Source organism: Triticum dicoccoides, chromosome 4A, assembly GCF_002162155.2.
Source record: "Triticum dicoccoides isolate Atlit2015 ecotype Zavitan chromosome 4A, WEW_v2.0, whole genome shotgun sequence".
Lineage (NCBI taxonomy): Eukaryota > Viridiplantae > Streptophyta > Magnoliopsida > Poales > Poaceae > Triticum > Triticum dicoccoides.
The window spans coordinates 508788827-508813888 of record NC_041386.1 but is presented as its reverse complement, the minus strand read 5'-3'; the positions used below and the strand labels follow the sequence as shown (position 1 = coordinate 508813888).

General features: G+C 46.6%; 1 protein-coding gene and 1 long non-coding RNA gene across 7 annotated transcripts; one reads left to right on the top strand and one right to left on the bottom strand.

Moving 5' to 3' along the window:
- Positions 1-3541: 3541 nt before the first annotated feature.
- LOC119286450 (F-box/LRR-repeat protein At3g26922-like) lies at positions 3542-15984 on the bottom strand. Of its 6 annotated transcripts, none has more exons than XR_005140461.1 (6): positions 15721-15984; positions 14682-15622; positions 14042-14197; positions 13757-13955; positions 11177-11303; positions 3542-3603 (listed from the first exon to the last, which is right to left on the bottom strand). XR_005140461.1 is itself a non-coding variant. In XM_037565831.1 (6 exons), the coding sequence occupies exons 2-5, from the start codon at positions 15585-15587 to the stop codon at positions 11226-11228; spliced, it is 1218 nt and encodes a 405-aa protein (XP_037421728.1). In that variant the 5' UTR covers positions 15588-15622; positions 15721-15984; the 3' UTR covers positions 3542-3603; positions 11177-11225. The 6 variants fall into 6 exon arrangements, 4 of the variants coding, with proteins under 4 accessions (XP_037421728.1, XP_037421729.1, XP_037421726.1 ...); XR_005140462.1 differs by having other exon boundaries at positions 11177-11300; XM_037565831.1 differs by having other exon boundaries at positions 13878-13955.
- Positions 11794-13552, top strand: LOC119286452. Its single transcript, XR_005140463.1, has 5 exons — positions 11794-11870; positions 11957-12106; positions 12246-12447; positions 12619-12704; positions 12785-13552. It is a non-coding gene; the product is annotated as an uncharacterized LOC119286452 (long non-coding RNA).
- Positions 15985-25062: the final 9078 nt, after the last annotated feature.

Sequence of the window (25062 nt, the reverse complement as noted above, 5' to 3'; positions counted from 1 at the left end):
AGGCAAGACTACAACTGATGCCTTTGCCAGAGTGCCACGAGGTCCGAGGTCGTCTGCAGTGCCAGTTGCTGACCCCAGAGCCACCACGTCTGCACCAGCTACAGCCTCAGTTCCACCAGCTCCAGCGTCCATTTCAGCCTCGACTCCGACCACGTCTACAGAAGGCTTCGTCCTTGGAGTGCTCCGGACTCCACCACCACCTGAAGATCAAGCCTGAGTGTCGACTTAGCACTATGCATTTTCTAGGAACTTTTTGGTAACTTGTTGCCAAAGGGGGAGAAAATGTATAGATCATAGGCTTCGAGAGAGAGTGTTGCTTTTATTCTCTCTTGTTTTATTTGGTGGTTTTTCGAACTTTGTTTGCTTTTGTGTGAGATACTACGTCATTGCTCGTGAGACATTGATGATCATGTGTTTGATCATAAGCTACACTTAATATTTGCTTAATATTATCATCTTATCTATCTTATGTAATCATTCACTATTCTTGGTGATGAGTGCATGTATTTCATTCTTATCATTTTAAGCGCTCCACCAAGATGTATGTGACATGGAAGAGTAACCCATGACTCTAACTCTTTGTGCATTTGCAGTCCAAAGCAAAATTTAAATATGCACAAATTTAGGGGGAGCTCTTACTTGTCACATACTTCTCAAAGGACGATATATTTCATGCTTATTATCATTTGTCGAAGCTTTGATCTATATGTTGTCATCAATTACCAAAAAGGGGGAGATTGAAAGTGCAACTATCCCTAGGTGGTTTTGGTAATTCATAACAACATATAGCTCATTGAGCTAATGCTATTCCAAGATGACTATTTCAGGAAAGCTCAATGATTGGCATGGCATGGATGTGAAAGTGGAACCCTCAAAATGCTAAGGACAAAGGATTGGCTCAAGCTCAAAAGCTCAAGGCTCTTCATTTTATATTTTAGTGATCCAAGATCACATTGAGTCTTTAGGAAAAGTCAATACTATGAAGGAGGGATGAGGTGTTGCTTAATGAGCCTCTTGCTTCATGTGCTTAGTGATATGCTCCAAAACCCTCAACTACTTTCCCATATCCACATATGACCTAAACCCTAAGCCAAACTCGGTCCTACCGATTCTTTCTATTCGGCGCCACCGAGTTTCACTTGTCATAAGCCACTGCCAAACCCTAGCAATTTGGTTCTACCGATAGGGATCTCGGTCTCACCGAGATGGGATTGCAAACTCTCTATTTCCCTTTTGTAACTTTTCGGTCTCACCGAAAGAGCGAATCGGTCCCACCGAGATTGCAATGTAAACTCTTTGTTTCCCTTTTGTAACTTTTCGGTCTCACTGAAAGAGCAAATCGGTCCCACCGAGTTTGCCTGACCAACTCTCTGGTTAGCTTATTACCAAACTCGGTCTCACCGAGTTTGTGTAATCGGTCTCACCGAGATTACGTTATGCCCAAACCCTAACCATATCGGTCCTACCGAGTTGCATGTCAGTCCCACCGAAAATCTCTAACGGTCACTAGGTTTACCTTTTCGGTCCGACCGAGTTTGTTGATTCGGTCCCACCGAGATTGGAAAACTGTGTGTAACGGTTGGATTTTGTGTGGAGGCTATATATACCCCTCCACCTCCTCTTCATTCGTGGAGAGAGCCATCAGAACACATACACAATTCCAACTCATATGTTCTGAGAGAGAACCACCTACTCATGTGTTGAGACCAAGATATTTCATTCCTACCATGTGAATCTTGATCTGTAGCCTTCCCCAAGTTGCTTTCCACTCAAATCTTCTTTCCACAAAATCCAAATCCTATGAGAGAGAGTTGAGTGTTGGGGAGACTATCATTTGAAGCACAAGAGCAAGGAGTTCATCATCAACACACCATTTGTTACTTCTTGGGGAGTGGTGTCTCCTAGATTGGCTAGGTGTCACTTGGGAGCCTCCGACAAGATTGTGGAGTTGAACCAAGGAGTTTGTAAGGCAAGGAGATCGCCTACTTCGTGAACATCTACCGCTAGTGAGGCAAGTCCTTCATGGGCGATGGCCATGGTGGGATAGACAAGGTTGCTTCTTCGTGGACCCTTCGTGGGTGGTTGCTTCTTCGTGGACCCTTCATGGGTGGAGCCCTCCGTGGACTCGCGCAACCATTACCCTTCGTGGGTGGAGCCCTCCGTGGACTCGCGCAACCGTTACCCTTCGTGGGTTGAAGTCTCCATCAACGTGGATGTAGAATAGCACCACCTATCCGAACCACAGGAAAAACATCCGTGTCTTCAATTGCGTTTGAATTCTCCAAACCCTTCCCTTTACATTCTTGCAAGTTGCATGCTTTACTTTCCGCTGCCAATATACTCTTTGCATGCTTGCTTGAATTGTGTGATGATTGCTTGACTTGTCCTACAATAGCTAAAATCTGCCAAGAACTAAAATTGGGAAAAGGTTAAGTTTTTATTTGGTCAAGTAGTCTAATCACCCCCCCTCTAGACATACTTTCGATCCTACAGCGGACCACTAGACGTCGAACCCCAATTTCATATCATACATCTGTCGGAAAGATATCCTAAGAGCTACTTGAATTCCCACTTATAAACTCCCAAAAAAATTCCGGTTATGCAATCAGGTGTTGGGATACAGGGGAAGCATAATATCTCACCCAAAACTAGCAAATCCTACATCCAGCTGTATCCATCCTTCAACACATAACCAAAAAACCTTCGCAAATCGTCTACCTCAACCTTCGAAAAGCATCCGTTATACAAGTTATGGCAATACTCCTGAACTCCCGCCCCAGTACTGGGTGGCGTCGAGGTTATCTCACCAACGAACTGCATAAAAAAGATTTTCGATGTCGGCGTACTAAACTCAGGTATTTCAGAACTGCAACGATAAAATTATGACGACAACACCTCGGAGCTCAACTCCCCGGGACACTTCCACAAAACCCCTGACAGGAGGCACCAAGACAATGTTCTCGTCATAAAACCATCGGAACGATTCCAAGATACCCGCGTGATCCAAAATTTTTTTTTAGTGAAATTTGAGAAGAGAAGAGTCAAAACTCTATGTCAGGATGCCTTACCAGAGCGATGAGGAGACTGGGAAGTAAAAAGAATTCCTAAACTCTCCGATATATAATTCCTAAAAGACTCAAAACATTTTTCTAGACTCAACTCGGCCGCTAATAACGATCAAGCAATGGGGCTCCTAAGGTCGGGATGGCTCTGATTACCAACTTGTAATGCCCTCGATGCGGCTATATCTCCCACGTGTCGAAGCACGACTTAGAGGCATAACCGCATTGAAAGCAATGTCGCAAGTGAGATAATCTTCACACAACCCATGTAATACATAAGGGAAAGAGATACATAGTTGGCTTACAATCGCCACTTCACACAATTACATGAATAAAGCATTACATCATCCAAATACAATCAAGGCCCGACTATGAAACCAAAATAAAAGAAGAACCCCAAAAACGACAAGGTCCCCGATCGACCCCAACTGGGCTCCACTACTGATCAACTAGAACGAAACAACACAAAGGACAAGATCTTCATCGAGCTCCTCCTTGAGCTTGGTTGCGTCACCTGCTCGGTAACATCGGCACCTGCAAACTGGGTTTTGAAGTAATTTGTGAGTCAGGGGACTCAGCAATCTCGCACCCTCGCGATCAAGACTATTTAAGCTTATAGGTAAGGCAAGGTAAATATGTGGAGCTGCAGCAAGCGACTAGCATATATGGTGGCTAACATACGCAAATGAGAGCGAGAAGAGAAGGCAAAGCACGTTCGAGAAATCTATGATCAAGAAGTGATCCTAGAACAACCTACGTCAAGCATAACTCCAACACCGTGTTCACTTCCCGAACTCCGCCGGAAAGAGACCATCACGGTTACACACGCGGTTGATGTATTTTAGTTAAGGTCGACTTCAGGTTTTCTACAACCGGACGTTAACAAATTCCCATCTGCCCATAACCGCGGGCACGGCTTTCGAAAGTTCAAATCCCTGCAGGGGGTCCCAACTTAGCCCATGACAAGCTCTCACGGTCAACGAAGGAATATACCTTCTCCCGAGACATTCTGATCAGGCTCGGTATCCCGGTTCTACAAGACACTTCGACAAGTTAAAACAAATCCAGCAACACCGCGCGAATGTGCCGACAAATCCCGATAGGAGCTGCACATATCTCGTTCTCAGGGCACACTCAGATGAGACATCCTACGAGTAAAACCAAACCTCAAGTTGCCCCGAGGTGGCCCCGCAGTCTACTCGGTCGGACCAACACTCAGAGGAGCACTGGCCCGGGGGGGTTAAATAAGATGACCCTCGGACTGACCGACCCAACGGAAAGAAAAGGCTAGGTGGCGAATGGTAAAACCAAGGTTGGGCATTGCTGGAAAAGCTTTATTCAAGGCGAACTATCAAGGGGTTCCCATTATAACCCAACCGCGTAAGGAACGCAAAATCCGGGAACATAACACCGATATGACGGAAACTAGGGCGGCAAGAGTGGAACAAAACACCAGGCATAAGGCCGAGCCTTCCACCCTTTACCAAGTATATAAATGCATTAATTAAAATAAGACATATTGTGATATCCCAACAAGTAAACATGTTCCAACAAGGAACAACATCTCCATGTTCCAACAGGGAACAAACTTCAATCTTCCCCTGCAACTAACAACGCTATAAGAGGGGCTGAGCAAAGTGGTAACATAGCCAAACAACGGATTGCTAGGACAAGGTGGGTTAGAGGCTTGGTTCAACAATATGGGAGGGATGATAAACAAATGGTAGGTATCGCAGCATAGGCATAGCAAAAGAGCGAGCAACTAGCAAGCAAAGATAGAAGTGATTTCGAGGGTATGGTCATCTTGCCTGAAATCCCGCAAGGAAGAAGAATGAGTCCATGAAGAAGACAAACGGACGTAGTTGAACGAATCCTCACAAACGCGACGTTATCGGAACCAACCCGAAGAAGCAAACACCGGAAAGAAGCACACAAAATAGTAAACAACCAACACATGAACATGATATGATATGCGGGATGCGGCATGCGATGCATATGCATGATTTGACAAGAGATGAATGAACCTGGCCTCAACTTGGAAATCCAAGTGTGCCACTGGAAAGGTGAGATGAAATCGCTTGAAAACGATATAAAAAACGCCGGAATCAGAGTCACGGTTTGGAAATGGCAAGCAATTCAAATATGGCAACGGTCTGCAATTTACAGCAAGTAGCCAACTAAATGCAACGAGATAAACATACTACAGCACTCAAACATGGCAGCAAAATACATGGCAGGGATCCATTTATGATGCTTAACAAAAGATGAACACTGAGCTACGGCCAATTCATCCATTAACAGGTTCAAACAAGTATGGCAAAAGAGAAAACGGTAAACAGATCTCAGACTTAGTGAAATTAACACTTGTCTGGAATTTCACATCGGGTAGCACACTTCGGAGCATGAAAACTATATGATACAGGACCTGAACATGGAAAAGTAAAGCATAGCATAGAGCTACTCAAAGAGCTTAACAAAAGTCCCTTAGTGACCTTGAGCCAAAAGGGTCAGAAAATGCATTTGCAAGCATGTGAACATGTCAAAAGCATAATCAGTTCTCAGACTTAGTGAAAACTGGAGAATGCTGAAACAGATATTAAGTAGGCATGTTTACGAGCTCGATGCACTCACTACAGAGCATGTCATGACAATCTAAGCATACACCCATCAAGAATACACAAAATACAAGCTAGACATGGCAAGAACAATAACATAACATGCACGGATCAACTACAACATCATCGGCAAAATCGCTAACAAGTAGACAATCTGCCCAGATTCACGAAATGACAAAAGTGGAGCTCGATTGACTCAAGCTAGGGTGCTCCATAATTGCAAACAAAGACATGGATGGATAGAGCACTACAAGATTAAAAAAATATCCTTACTGATCATCCTCAAAAGAGGCACGGATCACTAGGAAACAACATGAACATATGGCATAATGAGATAAACAGACCAAAGATTTAGTGGAAATGCTAAGTCCCTGAAATCAGCATTAACAAGTGCACCACTTTGCAAGCTTGTGTTAGTCGCCACACACATCACAAAAGTACATGGATGGCACCACTGAAAAAATGGCAAAACCTATAACAAAACATATGTAGAGCTCATGGGCATAACATGCACACAATAATCATGGCAAAAATGACAAATATCTAAATGGAGCAGCAGATCTGACGATTATCTCAACTAGCATACTTCCAACTGCATTTCGGGCATCAAGATGAACTCAAATGACAATGATGCAATGAGATGAAATAATGTGCTCTCTGAGACAAACATTTTGATATGCTATATGCATGAATCGGAGCTACGGATGCAAAATTACGGCACGATGAAGATGGGCATATGAAACATGGAAATCTCGGGGACTTACGGAAAAAGTCAACCCTAGAGATGTTTGGATCTGAGATCCAGATCGCACGCGGATCGAGGTGGGACCGGGCTCGCCGGAGCAGGGCGCCGGAGTAGGCGTGCGGCGGCGGGGATGGCCAAGTCCGGCCGGCCGAGGCGCCGTGGAGGAGGCCCGCGGCGGCGGGGCCACGCCGGCGAAGGGCGGCGCCCGCGGGAAGAAGGCGAGGCGTCGGCGCGGTGGCGGTGCTCGAGCATGGCTGCGGCGGCGGCGGTTGTTGGAGAGGCGACGCGGCGCGGGCAGGAGGAGCTCGGACGAAGGCGGCGGCGTCTCCCGGGCGGCGGCACGAGGATATGGGCCCCGCGGGCATGATCCGGGCCGCGCGGGCCGGCGGCGGGGCTGGAGGAGAGAGAGGGCGGCGGGGTGAGGTGGCGAGGCCGGATTGGCTGAGGGTGAGGGCGGACACGTCCGGTCGCAGGGCGGGCATGTCCGGCGGCGCGAGGAAGAGGGAGGCTAGGATTCATCCGCGAAAATTTCGGGGATGGCCATATATATATAGGTAGAGGGAGCTAGGAGAGTCCAAATGAGGTGCGGTTTTCGGCCACGCGATCGTGATCGAACGACCGAGATGATGGAGGAGGTTTAGGAGGGTTTTGGGCCAAATTAGAAGGGTGTTGGGCTGCAACACACACGAGGCCTTTACGGTCCCTCGGTTAACCATTGGAGTATCAAACGAAGTCCAAATGGTACGAAACTTGACAAGCGATCTACCGGTATTAAACCAAGGCCACTTGGCATGTGTCGGTCCAATCCGGAAATGTTTAATCACCACACACGAAAGAAAGGTAGAAAGGGACACCGGAGGAGAACGGAGCGCCGGAATGCAAAACGGACAACGGGGAAAATGCTCGGATGCACGAGACGAACACGTATGCAAATGAAATGCACATGATGACATGATATGCAATGCATGACACGCAAGCAATGACAATGCAACAACCGCGAATAACTGGACGACACCTGGCACATCGGTCTCGGGGCGTTACACATGTGTTCATGATATGCATACTTCGTATCTTCGGGGTTGCTCTCCTCTTCTTCCTCTTCTTCTTCCACGGTGAGCTTGGCCTTCAATGCAAGGTTAGGCTTCTTTGCCCATTGAGAACGGAGCACCGCATTATCGGCGGTCTCGTCCAAAATGTTCATGGCCACAAACTCATCCAACACTTCGCTTGAGGTCAAAGTGTGGAAGTCCGGTCTTTGACGAATGACGGAGGACATGGCCTTGTGGTAGGGCATCATTGCCTTGAGGAATTTGCGCTTGATCCAATTGTCATCCGTGTCCTTGCTCCCGTGATCTCGTAGTGAGACCGCGAGTTTGGTTACTCTCCAATAAAGCTCACGAGGTTCTTCATCTTCCTTCATTACAAACTCATTGGCCTCATCTTGTACCACTTCATAGTTGGAGCGTTGAATGCTTGCGCGTCCCCGGTAGAGAGACACGACACAATGCCATGCATCTTTGGCCAAGGCGAAGGGACGAAGATGAAGTAAGTCTTCGGGTGGAATTGCATCTTGAATGATGAAGAGAGCATTCTCATTGAATTGATTGTCCGCGGCTTCTCGAGGAGTGAAGTTGCTTGGATCGTGTGGATAGAAACCTTCTTCAATGATTCTCCAAAGGTTAGTGTTCACATGATTTAAATGACGTTTAAAGTGGTAAACCCAAGAATCAAAATCCTCGTTTTTCACAATCTTAGGGGGAGGACCGGCATGATTCAAATGAGTGGAAGGAACTGGTCCACTATAAACAAGTGGTGGTTCCACATGGGCAAAGATGTCGGTGCCATTCTTGCCACTAGAAAAAGGAGTCTTTTCACTACTAGCTTCCCCCTTGTCGGGGATAGCATCCGACACCTTGTTGGCGGGATCACCCACTTTCAACGGTGCGGTGGATAGTTTAAGCCCCTCAAGAAATTTAGTAAACATGCTTTCAACTTCGGTCGTCATGGAGGTTTTCAATGTCTCCAAGGCCACATTGAACTCCTCACGAGAGACCGAAGTTCCCCCATCTCCTGTAGACGAGATCGGATTCACATCGGAGTGTTCCTCCACACCGTCTACGGTATCAACCATACTCTTTGGACGGTAAAGTCCTTAATAAAGAGACGAGGCTCTGATACCAATTGAAAGGATCGATATGGTTGACTAGAGGGGGGGTGAATAGGCAACTACCAATTTTTTGGCTTTTCTTTACCAAATTAAACTTTGCATCAAAACAGGTTGTCTAGATGTGCAACTAGGTGAGCAACCTATATGATGCAATAACAACAAGCATACAAGCAAGTAAGGGTAGAAACACTAAAGAGTTTGCACAAGTAAAGGTAAGAGATAACCAAGAGTGGATCCGGTGAAGACGAGGATGTGTTACCGAAGTTCCTTCCTTTTGAGGGGAAGTACGTCTTCGTTGGAGTGGTGTGGAGGCACAATGTTCCCCAAGAAGCCACTAGGGCCACCGTATTCTCCTCACGCCCTCACACAATGCGAGATGCCGTGATTCCACTATTGGTGCCCTTGAAGGCGGCGACCGAACCTTTACAAACAAGGTTGGGGCAATCTCCACAACTTAATCGAAGGCTCCCAACAAGACCACGAAGCTTCACCACAATGGAATATGGCTTCGAGGTGACCTCAACCGTCTAAGGTGCTCAAACACCCAAGAGTAACAAGCTCCGCTAGGGATGAGTGGGGGAATCGAAAATCCCTAGGTGGAAGTGTAGATCGGAGCCTTCTCAACCACTCCCGAGCAAATCAACAAATTTGATTGGCTAGAGAGATAGATCGGGCGAAAATGAAGCTTGAAGTATTTAATGAAGTTTGGGGGAGTAAGAGGTAGGTGGGAAGAAAGAAGGGGACTCCTTTTTATAGTGGGGGCAACAATCCCGTTGCCCCCCACCAACCAGCCCCGCACAGGGCGGTACTACCGCTGAAAGGGAGCGGTACTACCGCCAGGACAACAGTACTGCCGCGCCAGCCACCGGTACTGCCGCGCTGAGGAGACTAGTAGGGAACGGACCCAAATGCGGTACTACCGCGGTGGTAGGGCGATACTACCGCTCCTGGAACGGTACTACTGCCACTACAACCGTGACTAGTGCCGCAAAACCCGACACGAGAAAAAGACCTCTCGAATCGAGGCGGTAGGAACCAGACTGCCCAGCGGTACTTCAGCAGTGGGGTCAAGGGCGGTAGTACCGCTGTGGAGCGGTACTGCCGCTTGTGACCCTTCGGCCGTAGTACCGCAGGCAATGCGGTACTACCGCTGGGGCGCGAGAGAGAGAAGAAATCTCTCAAAGGAGCTGAGGACAAGCCAGAGGTGCCAGGCCCCCAGCGGTACTACTGCTGAGGAGCCACGGGCGGTACTACCGCTGCGGAGCGGTACTGCCGCTTGTGGTTTCTCAGCGGTACTACCGCTGGGTGCGCGGTACTACCGCTTTGACCCAGACAGGACAAGGAAGAGAGAGGAGAGATCTCTTCAATGGAAAGGAATGCTCGGAGGGTGAGAAGCTGATGTGTACGTGATGATTTTATCCATGCAAAACCCCAGCGGATCCCCTCTTGATAGTACGGTGCCCTCTACGCAACTAGTCCACCGAGAAAAAAAACAAAAGAGCTACACCGTCTTGAAATACACTTCAAGGGGAAGAAGGCGTCTCGTACCAGGGAAGAATCTGTGAATTATTCAAAGCACAAGATTAGTCCGCAAACATGTTGCCATCAATCACCAAAACTACCTTGAGAGAGATATGCCGTAACAATTGTTCAACTTGGATCTGCCCCAGATGCGCTAGGATCTGTTGTTGCTCAACTTCGATCTGCTCCTGCCTGACTACAATCTGCTCAGCCATGCTCCTCAACTGAGCATTCTGCGAGGGCAACACACGCGGAGTTCGCGCTTGAGAAGGTCCAGCTCTGGGTTCCTGAGGAAAATCCTTGGGCCCTGTAACCTCAACATGATCGTTCTAGTACAACCCTTTAACAGTGGCGCAAAGGGCGCCTCCTCGCGACGTCCACGTAGACAGAAGGGGTTGGCGAGTTTCATCGATGAAAAAAGAAACCTCTTTTTCCCTCGTTCCTTCGTGCCCCTCAAGCCACACGCACCTTCTCTCTCGAGCACGCAACCTCTTTTTCCCTCTCCAAAGATCTCTCTCCTTTGACTGGATCGGCTCGCCCGCTCGACCGCCAGGACCATGTCGCTGCCGAGGCCGGCGCCCGCCAGTGACGACAGGTTGGATCTGGACGGCGTGCTCGTAGCGCCTCTCACCATCTGCATGAGCGGGGCGGTGGATTCATCTGCGAGCACCTCATGGCCGAGACCCCGGACTCCGTCCTCGCCGTCGACGTCTACTGCTACAAGATCCGCCGCCTCGTCGACCCACCCCCGCCCCACCTCGCCCGCTGCAGCAACTTCCACCTCCTGAACGTCAACAACTCTGGCCTGGAGGGCCTCATCAAGATGGTCGATCTGGTGCGCCCCTCCCCACCTCCCCTCCTTCCCCGCTCGCTTTTGTCCTCTATAATTGCGGATTGGTCTGCGAAAAAGGAATGCTAGGGCCGATTTTTCCGTCTTTGTTTCTGTAAAAAAGAGGAAGTGGGATCGACGCTCTTATCCTCTAATGGTGGATTGATCTGCGAAAAAGGAATGCTAGGCCCGATGTTTCCGTCTTTTTTTCTGTAAAAGAGAGGAAGTGGGATCAACCTGCAGAGGATTTGGTCGCCGCGGCTGCGGCGGCGAGACTGCCCATCTTTCAATTCCGTGGCACTACTGCATATCCTGCCGCCACCGCTCGTTCCACCGGTGCTTCAGAGTGCTGCTGCTGCTGCTGCTGCAATTCAGAAACTAAGTCAGGTCTGTGCTCCATGATACAGTCCCTACCCCCCATATGAGCAAGCTAGCCTATGTATTATTGGGACTAAGTATTCATATTTACTATCTCTGTGTTGTTGCCTCAGGCAAAACTAGTGGCTGAGCTTATAGCACGAGAAATTGTTATAAATGATGCTGATCAATCTGTACGGCATAAGCTCACGAAACGGCAAACACAAAACGAGGTAAATCAGTTGCAACCAAACAATCGTGATGTACTTGTTCTGTTGAAAGTCTGCTGGTACATTGGTTATATTCGCTTTCTGTAGCCAGCATATGAAAAAATGTACTAAAAACATTTGAGGCAGTCGATCCCAACAGCAGAACAGCAACTATGCTCGAGGTAATCAACCTTACCGAATACTAAGCTGTTCTGAATGCAAGGCATCTTTGATAAATTGAGGATAATGCCAATACCCTATCTTTGTTTGTAGATAGCAGGGAGGCTGCCAAGCTAGAAAATAAAGGATGGAGGCCAAGGCGAACAATCATCGTCTGCAATTGGGATGCAGAAGAGTTTGCGCTGGTATGTTCTTGCTCGCATGCTCTCAGATGCTTTCTCATCCGCAAGTGTAAGCTCTAAAGCGTTGAAAATTCCAATGCCTCGGATAGGGTCTACGGAATGGACCGAGGAGGACATGGATATGCTTGCTTCAAGAGGTGTTGCTTATCTGAATGTAGACATGTCAATGTTTGGGCCTGGAAGTCTTATGCCCCGTGCAACACGACAACTATGAATTAATCAATGAAGCAAGCAGAATGGTATTTTAGTTCTGCACCTAAAGCCTTTATAAGCATAGAATTTAAACTTCATGAGCAGCATTGAGTACATATTAGAGACTTGTCTACATAGATTCCAAATTTATTTAATTATTTGATCCTTTTTTTTCCTTCATTGAAGGTACCCGATCCTGATGATCCGTCTCATACCTTGTATGACTACATGGCACAAATGAGCGATCATGAGAGCTTCATTTGATTGAAACATACTGAAGTATTAAGCTCCTATTTTCATACTGCAAGAGTGGCCGGTGCAGGAACAGATTTTGCAGCTTTTGTCGAGCACATTGGAGTCCCTTCACTTGACATCTCTTATGGATTATGTAAGTGAAACGCTTTTGGTGGTGTATAAGCCTGAAAATCCGTGCTCCCTTTCTATAGTATTGTTCTGATTCATTTAGAAAAACAGAACAGTGGACTATCAAACCATATATTTACTGCTCGCTTTATTATTATTCCTCTAGCATCTGCCGTAAATATTGTTGCTCTTGCAGTTTCAGAATACCCTGTCTACCACTCGCTATACGATGATTTTGATTGGATGGAGCAGTTTGGAGACCCTTTGTTCCACAGACATGTAGTATGTACTGAGCGAGCTATCTTTTCAAATTCAGAAAGTTCACTATAGCGCTGACTAACCCATTTTACTGAGACTTGCAGATGATGAGATCATTCCCTTCAATTATGTCCCCTACGTGTCTGAACTGGAGGTATTTTCTCTTCTGGCAACTGAGATAGACACACAGGGTAATCCCCTAATTCAGTTTCATCAAGGAAACTGAAACAGAATCATGAATTCATGATAGACTCGCTTCTTATTGATTGGTACACACATTTTTTTCATGAAATTATCGTTAAGTGTGGCATGTAGAAGTAGCTCCAACAATTACTTGAAACATGGACTATCTGCCGTCCTCATGACAACAGATGTTGCAAGCACAAAAGAAGGGCCATAACACGAGGGTACGCATGCTGAAAGTCAAAGAGATCAACGACCGATGGACGATGGCGGAGCGAGCCTTCACCAACCAAGAGTGGCTCGGAGGGAGACCGTGGTCCAAACATATGATGAGCATCAAAGCTGCAGGCTTGTTACATAGTACTGTAGTTGTCTGAACTCCGAAGTTAGTCTGAAACTAACCACAGTAATGGTTTTTCTCCTTCGGCAGATTTATGCCTCGTCGGACCAGGACGACTGGTGGGGTACCAAAGCCTTCCCCGGCATCATCTCGGCCATCGTGAACGCGCAGAAGCTCAACACGTCGGAATCTTGGCGGCTGTTGCAGCATGAGATTTACATGGGTGCAAGGACCTTATTTGTTATGAAATGGCATATTGTTATTCGTATGTGTATTATTGACTTGCCAAATTCTTGACCTCCTATGGTATGATCAGATCAATATAAAGAGTGTGGCTTCTATTCTTTTAACATACTCACATGAAACTATTGTCCAGTGTTTATTTTGGTTAGTATCTATTTGATTAAAGCAGGGACAATAAAGTCAGTAGACAGCCTATAAGTGCAGAGGAGCATCTCAAGAGGCGCGCCACGGGCGCAACCCTGCCCCTAGTTACTAATCAATAGAAGTGCAATTGGGGCCTAGATGGTACGAGCGTCAAGAACCTACTAACCTTCAGAAGATCCAATACTCTGCTGGATATTGATTTGCTCAACATGTATGCTATAGGTACTCAAGAACGTTAAAATTCTGTGAACCCTCTCATCAATGTTCTCACACTTGATTTCAAGTACCTTAAGCTTGTTAGATAAAACAAACGGTTGTCCCGTCAGATTGTAGCTTCCTTCAGTCCCCATCCGACTGCTGGGTGCCTGTATGTGTATGGAGCAAAAATACTACATTAAATCATGCATGATAACCTAAATTGGAACATATATCAGATTTACGAAGTATATACCTGACAAAGCTGGATGGTAAGCTTCTCGAGAACAGGTGTATGTTGGAGAAAGCACATGAGTGCACCAAGATTGGCCTTCATACACCAATCATTGAGTAACAAGGTTTTTAACTTGCTAAAGGTAGGGCACCACATCAAATCTCTTTTGAGGATAAACTACAGAAAATGCAAATGGGTAAGAATATCTCAAGATTTTTTTTTTAAGTACAAGGTGTGATGCTACTGAAGTAAATGAAGCTCCCACAAGTATTGAAAAGCAAAATCTGATTTGGCCAAAGCGAAAAGAGGCTTGTAACCCATATCAGATTTTATAAGTTTGCTTTTACCTCCTTGCATAACATATAAAATTGTACATAATATTTCTCAATGTGAATATGTATAATTGGCCATATAAAAATAGATTTGACAGATTTATTCCAATACAAACATTAAACCTGTGCTTGCAGTTTCAGAAGTAATACAATACAAAATATGAATACAGTCACGGGAAATTAAATCCATATAATGTACAGGTGCAAGCAAACCACTTGCATAGCGGTTACTTCACAGATGTCAAATGATGATATAATGTAAGAGACATAATGTATCAGGGTTCACAAATAACAATGAAAGCTGAGAAAAGAAGTAGATGCAAACATACCACACAAGGTTCAGCTATCAACTCCAAGCTTTTAGCCTCTGACAAACCATTGAGAAGCACACAATCTCCAGTGTCATCATCAATGGAACTGCAATTTTCACAGGTAACATCGACACACGAACCACCAGCTTCTTTACCACAACAATCATCACAGTCGGCAAGCTTAATAGATCCTGTTACTAATGATGGCATGCTTTCAAGCAAAGGAGTCCTCCCCCAGCACTCAATTAATTCCAGTGTAACTAGACTTGGGACAGAAATCCGAGTCCGTTCATTTGGATAAAATATGCAGTCAAGGATGGTCAGGCGTTTTAGGGACTGGGACATGATCATATCAGCTTGGACGTAGCAACCCCTCATCCACAGTTCTTCCAGCGCTGGGCAGCTCGAAAAATACAGAATGCTATCATTTAACACTACGTTGCAAAGCTCCAACCTCGTCAAGTGCAGAGAGACGAGAGGCAGGTCCTCCAGCAGCTCAAAGCTATTGTTATCACGGCCTAAATGAACACTGAGGACTCGAGCTTGGCACAAGAGAGCATGCCGGATCCATAAGTTGACCTGCGGTTCATCCTGGCTATGGAAAGTGCTGAGCTCTATCTCACACGCATGCAGGGGCGCGCTGCGGTCACGGAGGAGCAGCAGATGGTTCACAAACTTGTTGAGCCTCCTGACGCCCCGCCGGTTCAGAATCCTGCCCTCGCAGGTGATGCGCAGGACCGGCATGGACTTCCAGAGGTCGCGCCAGCGCCGAGCCAGCACGCAGGTCTGCACGGCCTCCGCCACCGGCAAGAAGGACAGTACGTGCTGCAGGACCTCGCCCGGCAGCGCGTCGATCCCCTCGCCGCCACGCGCCTCGGGCGCCGCCTTCCAACGGCGGGAGACCGTTGCTTGCTCCTTAGGCATTACGCCGAACAGGTGGGGAGCGCCGGCTCTGGCCGCTGAAAAACAGAACCCGACGAAGATCAGGCATGGACGGACCCTTCGCTGCATCAACTGGCACCTCGGAGTGAAAATTATGAGCTCGTTGATCGTTTACCTGTAGATCTTGTGGAGGTGGAGCAGGGGTGGAATTGCGTGGCACCCTAGCGAGCTGCTGTCGCCAGATTTTGAAGCCGAGCTTCCTCCCAGGAGAACCGTCAGCATCCGGCCATGGCCGGCTGGCCAGAAAACCCTCGACGGTGGACCGGGCTGCGTGAATTCTTGGGTCTTGATGCTTCTGGGGCCTGGAATGCTTGGTGAGTGAGCAAGGGAGGAAGAGGAAGAGGAAGTGGAGAGGCGATGGGGATTTCTGAGGGTTACGTCATCTCCAACACTGTTTTGACCCATGTTTACTTTCTCCAAACCGCCTATCTAAGCACTTGAAAGATAAATATCATCCTTTTCTCATAATCATATTATGCAAATATTTCGATACAAAATAAATTCAAATTCAATAAAATAGTTCAAATCTAAAGTTCATTGTTCAGACACATTTTTTAATTTTTTCCTTTGAAGCGTCCACAAATATGCAAACTAGATCATTCTGAAGCTGCTCATGAATTGTTCTATAGTGAATTTGCCGATGCATTTGGATAAAATCATCAAACTTTGTCGGATTTTGATCTAAAAGTTGGATAGGATCACTCATGCGCTCAAATTCCAAACCGTGGCGAACTCCGTCACCCTCATCCGCCACAATAATGTTGTGTATGACACAAACTGCCATCACCTCCCACAACGTCTCTGCATCCCATATTTTTGCAGGTCCTCGAACAACTGCAAAATGAGCTCGAGCACTCTAAATGCCCTCTCATCATCCTTTCCGACTCCTTTTCTTTGGGAAAAATAAGATCTTTTCTCGCCCCTTGAATCATAGATGGTCCTGACGGAGGTCGCCCATGAAGAATTGATACCATCACAAAGATAATAGCTCATGTTGCAGTCATGACCATCGATGGTATATAGTACTATAGTTACATGGAAGAGCTTCTCCTGCACACAACCTCGCAAACAATGGAGACGGATGTGGCACATTAATGTCATTGTGAGACCTGAAAATCCCAAAGAAAGAGTGTCATATCCAGAGGTCTTGTGATGCAACTGCTTCAAGAATCATGATGGGCTTCTTGCAATGGTCCTGATATTGCCCTTTAGAGCATATGGGAAATTCTTTCATTGCCATGCAGTGCATGTAATCCAAGGATCCGAGCATACCTAGCTACCCTCTGACTTCCGACAGTGCCATGAGTCGTGCGGTGTCTTCGGCAGTTGGTTCTCTCAAGTACTCTAGTCCAGACACCTTGGCTTCGAGACATGTGTTTGGTCTACATCCAGGGGGTGGCGGAGGTCCGGCAATGTCTGGACGGCAAAGTGGTTGGTGTAGCGGCGACATCGGTCTCAGACTATCCAGATAGAGAGGAAGGGGAAGAGACGGAGTGAGAAAAACGGGGCTCTAGATGGGTTTTTGACTAGATCCGGAGTGTCAGACACCTGCGTGGCGTCTGTTCGGACATCTGCAAAGCTCCGCCAGGTTTGCTTCCGGTTTGTGGAAATTCAGACGTCCAGACTGGTCTGTGGACGTTTGACGTACGACGGTGGATGACACAAAGTGTTCGGACCACACGCCTGAATGATTAGTGGCATTTTGATGGGCAACGTTGGAGATGCCCTTAGGGATTGGAGCTAAACAATGAAGAACTACACGCATATCACCTTGGCTGCTTGGATTTCTTTTCTTTTTAGTTCACCTTGGCTGTTTGGATTTCTTTTTCTTTTTGGTTAAACTGGACAACCTTTCTATTATCAGTTTTAGGGACTCTTTGATTTAAAAGATTTTAGAAATTTTTCCTGTATTGGTTTTTTGATTTGTATGATGAACCATGTGGATATTTTTCTAAGAAATCAATTACGGTACATTTAACAGGAAACTAGAAGGTAAGGCGCACTTTGTTGTGTTGCTTGTTTTGTAGCATAGCCACCTCAATTTTTTGAATGTGGTGTCATTGGGTTCTCATGTACCGTATAATATAGATTTGTTTCCCACACCGTTGTGTTTCATAAGGCTACATAAGAACCAGTTTATAGATTCATGATAACAGGCAATAATTAACAATGCCAAAATGTTCATAGCACATTAGCAATAAACAACACATCTAATGATTATATTTTTGCAGGACCTAACCACTCTGCTAGAAACAGTCAAATATGGTGAAACACTTACAATGAATGTATATAGGGAAGTGCTCGTCAAAATTGTGCAGGAGCACTCGACGACGACGCTCACTGAAATCATGCGTATCAAATCGTTTTGGAATTCTCACCCACTATAATAGCCCCATTGTATTCATGTCTTTATTATGTAGTATTTATCTTTCCCCTGTTGAGTATAGCTGACGTAAAGTACACGTGTTCTGTTCCCCACACATTAAAGTTTTTGTCTGGTACATTGTTCCAAGCTTCCTCCCAGGAGAATCGTCGGCATCCGGCCATCGCCGGCTGGCCAGAAGACCCTCGACGGTGGACCGGGCTGCGTAAATTCTTAGGTCTAGATGCTTCTGGGGCCTGGAATGCTTGGTAAGTGAGGAAGGGAGGAAGAGGAAGAGGAAGTGGAGAGGCGGTGAGGATTTCTGAGGGTTACGTCATCTCCAACACTATTTTGACCCATGTTTACTTTCTCCAAACCGCCTATCTAAGCACTTAGAGCATCTCCAACAGCCGCCGAACGCACCACGCGCTAAAACCTACTTTGTCGCGCGCTCATCTCCTGATTTGGCGCGGCGGGCAGCGCTGGCTCCAGCAGCCACGCTAAAATGCAGCACGCGCAGCTTCAGCAGCGCGCAAAAAATGCAGCACGCGCGACTCGCACAAACAACATATGCATTTCAAATAGAAGCAAAAATGATCAAACTATAAACAAAAAATCAACAATAAATAGTTCACTTTCGTTATTACAACCCAAACAAATAGTTTATCGTTCAGTACAACAAATAGTGAAATAAACACAACAAATAGTTCATGAACAATACAATGTCGAACGGACAAATTATGCTCTTTGTCGTCCATGCCATGCCTACCACTCCTCAATGACATCCTTCTGAAGATCATTGTGCGCCGCGGGACGCCGAATGGCATGATAGGAGGAAACAAAACGGGCCACCCTTTCAGCCCTCCGTCGCACTCGCACGGGATGTCCTAAGAGCTCATACTATGAGTAGTCTAAATCTTGGCCACGCTCATTCTCGATAATCATGTTGTGCATGATCACACAAGCGTGCATGATGTATCAAAGCATTTTTTGATCTAAAAATCTAGCCGGTCCTCTCGCAATAGCAAATTGGGCTTGCAAAATCCCAAAAGCTCTCTCCCCATCTTTTCTAGCCGCCGCCTGAGTATTGTGGAAATCAAGATTTTTCTTACCTTCCGGCTTTCTCAACGGCTTCACGAAGGTTTGCCACTTTGGATAGATGCCATCCGCTAGATAATAGCCATAGTTGTATGTACGACCATTTGCTACAAACTGCACCGGTGGCAACTCACCATTTGCAATCTTACTCATCAGTGGTGACCGGTTGACAACATTGGTGTCATTCAAAGATCCAGGCATTCCAAAAAATGCATGCCAAATCCAAGTCTCTTGACCGGCCACCGCTTCAAGGATTATAGTGGAACCTTTTTTTTGCCCGTGGAATTGCCCATGCCATGCCTTTGGACAATTCTTCCAACTCCAATGCATGCAATCTATTGAGCCAAGCATGCCAGGAAAGCCGCGAGCTTTGTTCATCGCCAATAGCCTTGCGGCGTCTTCAGCATTGGGAGATCTCAAATACTCCTCGCCAAACACTTGCACAATTCCGACTGCGAAGCACTTGACACGCATGATGGCTTGACTCTCACCCATAGCCAAGTGATCATCAACTAAATCAGTCGGGATACCGTATGCCAACATACGCAAAGCGGCTGTCACCTTCTGAAAGGTGCTATGCCCGAGCTCTCCGGCTGAAGGAAATATGCCCTAGAGGCAATAATAAAGTTATTATTTATTTCCTTATATCATGATAAATGTTTATTATTCATGCTAGAATTGTATTAATCGGAAACATAATACATGTGTGAATACATAGACAAACAAATTGTCACTAGTATGCCTCTACTTGACTAGCTCATTAATCGAAGATGGTTATGTTTTCTAGCCATAGACATGAGTTGTCATTTGATTAACGGGATCACATCATTAGGAGAATGATGTGATTGACTTGACCCATTCCGTTAGCATAGCACTTGATCGTTTAGTTTGTTGCTATTGCTTTCTTCATGACTTATACATGTTCCTATAACTATGAGATTATGCAACTCCCGTTTACCGGAGGAACACTTTGTGTGCTACCAAACGTCACAACGTAACTGGGTGATTATAAAGGTGCTCTACAGGTGTCTCCGAAGGTACTTGTTGGGTTGGCGTATTTCGAGATTAGGATTTGTCACTCCGATTGTCGGAGAGGTATCTCTAGGCCCACTCGGTAATGCACATCACTATAAGCCTTGCAAACATTGCAACTAATGAGTTAGTTACGGGATGATGTGTTACGGAACGAGTAAAGAGACTTGCCGGTAACGAGATTGAACTAGGTATTGAGATACCAACGATCTAATCTCGGGCAAGTAACATACCGATGACAAAGGGAACAACGTATGTTGTTATGCGGTCTGACCGATAAAAATCTTCGTAGAATATGTGGGAGCCAATATGAGCATCCAGGTTCCACTATTGGTTATTGACCGGAGACATGTCTCGGTCATGTCTACATAGCTCTCGAACCTGTAGGGTCCGCATGCTTAAAGTTTCAGTGACGATTGTATTATGAGTTTATGTGATTTGATGTACCAAAGGTAGTTCGGAGTCCCGGATGAGATCGGGGACATGACGAGGAGTCTCGAAATGGTCGAGACGTAAAGATCGATATATTGGACGACAATATTCGGATATCATAAAGGTTCCGAGTGATTGGGGTATTTTCGGGGGTATCGGGGAGTTACGGGAATACGAGGAAGAAGTAATGGGCCTCATGGGCCAAGTGGTGGAAGAGAGGAGGCACGGCGCGCGGCCCCCCTAGCCCAAACCGAATTGGACTAGGGGGTCGGCCCCCCTTTCCTCCTTTTCCTCCTTCTCCTTCCTTCTTCTTCTCCTCTTTCCTTTCCTCCTCCTACTAGGAGTAGGAAAGGGGAGTCCTACTCCTACTAGGAGGACTCCTCCTCCTGGTGCGCCCATAGAGGGCCGGCCGCCCCCCCCCCCCTTGCTCCTTTATATACAGGGGCAGGGGGCACCTTTAAACACACAAGTTGATCAGTTGATCTCTCCTAGCCGTGTGCGGTGCCCCCCTGCATCATATTCCACCTCGGTCATATCGTAGCGGTGCTTAGGCGAAGCCCTACGTCGGTAGCAACATCATCACCGTCACCACGCCGTCATGCTGACGGAACTCTCCCGTGAAGCTCTGCTGGATCGGAGTTCGCAGGACGTCATCGAGCTGACCGTGTGCTGAGCTCGGAGGTGCCGTGCATTCGGTACTTGGATCGGTCGGATCGTGAAGACGTACGACTACATCAACCGCGTTGTGCTAACGCTTCCGTTTTTGGTCTACGAGGGTACGTGGACAACACTCTCCCCTCTCGTTGCTATGCATCACCATGATCTTGCGTGTGGGTAGGAATTTTTTTGAAATTACTACGTTCCCCAACAGGGGCATCCGAGCCTGGGTTTTATGCGTTGATGTTGTGCACGAGTAGAACACAAGTGAGTTGTGGGCGATATAAGTCATACTGCTTACCAGCATGTCATACTTTGGTTCGGCGGTATTGTTGGATGAAGCGGCCCGGACCGACATTACGCGTACTGTCGGTGTCAAAACCGGCGGATCTCGGGTAGGGGGTCCCGAACTGTGCGTCTAGGCGGATGGTAACAGGAGAGAAGGGACACGATGTTTTTACCCAGGTTCGGGCCCTCTCGATGGAGGTAAAACCCTACTCCTTCTTGATTAATATTGATGATATGGGTAGTACAAGAGTAGATCTATCACGAGATCAAGGAGGCTAAAACCTAGAAGCTAGCCTATGGTATGATTGTTGTATGATGAAGTTGTATATTCTATCGACTAGCCTGGCCCTGGTTTATATAATGCACCAGAGGCCTAGGTTAACAAGAGTCCTAGCCGAATACGCCGGTGGGGAGAAGTCCTTGTCTTGATCGCCAAGTCTTTGTGGAATCTTCCTTGTATGCGGCAGCTGTCCGAACTGGCCCATGAGTATACGGCCATGGGGGCCTCGGCCCAATCTAATAGATCGGGAGACGACGTGGTGAGTACCCCCTAGTCCAGGACACCATCAGTAGCCCCCTGAACCGGTCTTCAAGTTAGGGACGCTCCTCGATTCTTCCGAACTGTTCTTCATCTTCGGTCGTCGGTCTTGAAAACTGGTTCAACAAATCTTCTTTATCTTCGATCTTGAGGATCGCCGAAATGCATTCGACGAGTTTATACGCCGGGCATCCGAGGAGCCCCTTTAAGTTTCCGGCCTTTATCAATGCCTTATTATTTTTATGCCACACCTCGGGTTTGAAGTTGTTCCCGGGAGGCAGTGTCCTCTTGTGTCCGAGCTCTAACGCCGGACTGTATTCGAGGTATCTTTTGCAACCGAGCACCAATGCTGGACCGCTTCCCAGCTCTAACGCCGGAATGTATCCGAGCTCCAACGCCGGACTATGTATCCGAGCTCCAACGCCGGACTATATCCGAGGTGTCATATCACCTTGGTTCAAAAAAGTTTGAAGGAGTTTAGCCGAGCTCAACGCTAGAAATGCCCTCTATGGAGCCAGCCACTAGCGCCCGAGCTTTATGCTGGGCTGCTTCCAAGGTGGTGCACCACCCCGAATGTGGGCCGATTTTTGTGAATATTTTTTATTGGTGCAATTTATTCTCTGCCGAGATATATAGCCAGTAGCCCTCAAGGTGTGTATCACTCTAAAACCCGAGATGCACCTGAAGGATGGCGTAAGAACGCTGATCCCAGTAGCCGCTGAGACTCAGGTTGATTTGCAAAATCGGCCTGAGGATCAAGTCCAAGCTCGGCAGAATACTTCGGGACACTAAAAGCGTCATGCTCAGTCCTCGAGACTCAGGTTGGGTGCGGCCGACCAACCTGAGGATCAAAATCTCCTCGGAAACTATATTGCACATAAAATTTTCTGCATTGGTCAAGCAATGCAGTAGCCCCCAAGACACTGGTCGGGTGGCAACACCAGATCAGGGGATCGATGTGCCCCTTTAATATTTGTAAAATAATAGGCCCGAAGCCCAGTAGCCCCCGAGCCTTAATGCGGGCACGTGTGGCCGAATTAAGGATCAATATCCGTAGTAAAATCACAAATTATGTGTAATGACTCTATGTACCCAAGTACTTTACGTCATTTAATGCTCGGATCCGCATTGTACAAAACTTTGTTGACCGACCATCGGCTTCCACCTCCTCGGCCAGTAGCCGAGGAGTGTTTGTCTTACTTTATAAAGCCTTTATGAGGGCAAAGATTTACGACAAACAAGGCAATCTAGCCATACGGTTTTATAAACAAAGGTACGCAGAGAGTTATATTACTGTTTAACAGAAGAAATGTCTTCCAAAGAAAATAGTCCCGCTATCGGTTCCTTTCTTTAGGTTGTCATGCTAAGCATGATCATTAAACCTCAGCTCTAATGTAAGAGCAAAATATTGAGGATTTAGTTTGGGAGGCCAGTTAATAGCCCCTGGTAGTGTTCGGCGACAGTCGTGGTCAAGCCGTAAACACTTCGGCCAATGTTATGAACGGCTCATCATTTAACATAGTCATCGGATCGTTGACCAGTTTACGCTTATTGTGAAAGTCAGTTTTCGGCTTTCTCCACTGAGGTGCTTAACCATGTGAGCTGGAAGCACAATCGCAGTGGTTCTCCCTTTGCACGCCTAGCCGAACAAAACGAAACGTAGGAAGCAAGTGCAGGAGGCGGGCAACCCAACTATTGACCGAAGACACAATTCGAAACCGATGCATATATAGCAATATCTGAGAATGTTTTTGCCGAATCCCTAAAGGTGTCCGGCGTTGCACTGCGAGACTAATGCTGGAAAAGCACAAATAGTTTTGAAGTGCCAAAAAGCTTGGAAAACCAAGAAACGTTAGTAAAAACATGACATCCAAACAATATCAAGTGTTCGGTGCCAATCCGAAAGTTGGTCTTAGAAAAAAGGAAGTGCTTCTGTCGTGTTTTAACATGATACATCCTATCTCAAGACTTCGAGTGGGTCAGCCTACGGCTTCAACCTCCTATCACGAGGGCGGAGTACTTCTCATCAGGCCAGTTTAGCAAACTAAACTCTAGCGGCTTTGAGAGAGAAATTAGGCTCCCCGGCTAGTGACCGCACACTCGTGTCAAAAAAAGGAGTGATAAATAATAATAATAAAACTTTGCAACGACTAAGAAGAAGAACACTTATTATAAAACGGCTCAAATAAATTTAAGAGCCCCCAAGTGACTTGGGTAAAAGAATGATTGCATGTACCGAAGTACTTATATCATATCTATGTTCAACCGAACTTTAAACATGTCTTAACCGACCGCCGGCTTCTCCCTCTTCGGTCAAGGACCGAAAAGTGTTATGTACTCCATCGGTCGAGAATATTGATGGTGTTTCCAATAACCAGGCAATCAGGCCATAAGGCTGTAAGAGACAAAGCGCGCTCAGGGAACTTATGCTATATTACCGTGAAGTGTAAGAAGCATCTTCGAAGAAAATAGTACCCCCACCAATACCTTTCTTCGATGCTCATTGTTATTATGAGACTTGTGCAATAGATTTTTTGTACTCATGAGTTCCGTTGTGTGTCGACCATCATTGAAAACTATAAGAACACTAGCTTTCGGCTTCACCCAGTCTGAGGTCCGGCTCGGGCGACCCGATCATGACAGTCGCAGAGGTGCTCCCTTTACTCCCTAGCCGAACAATCGGGAATGTAGGGGTAAACACAGGAGCGAGGCAACCCAGCTTGCAAATCGCTTAAGTCAATATGGTGCATATTGTGGCGTAATACACGAACAAGGAACGAAGCCATACAAGTATAATCATATGCAAGTGGAAAAGCTTCATGAAGGAAGCCCCCAAATAAACGGGGTATTTGAATTTACGCGCCACAAACAAAGTTTGGACAAGGAAATTTTTTACAAGCGACTTTTTTCCAAAAAAGTATAATGCTTGGTCGAACCGAACACAAGTTAGAAATTAGACTTTGAGCATGAAAGCGACTTAGCTGGTTAATGTGTTCGGTATTGATGACGCGGTCCGAGCTTGATGCGGGACAAGGTTCCATCCCCCAAAC

Bases quoted from the DNA above. Each gene is read 5' to 3' on its own strand.
- LOC119286450 (XM_037565829.1), bottom strand. From the start codon at position 15,587: ATGCCTAAGGAGCAAGCAACGGTCTCCCGCCGTTGGAAGGCGGCGCCC. The intron at 14,198-14,681 runs GTATGTTTGCAT...CATTTTCTGTAG, and splicing joins TGATAGCTGAACCTTGTGTG to TTTATCCTCAAAAGAGATTT. The intron at 11,304-13,756 runs GTTAGTAGGTTC...TCTGAATTGCAG, and splicing joins GAGTATTGGATCTTCTGAAG to CAGCAGCAGCAGCAGCACTC.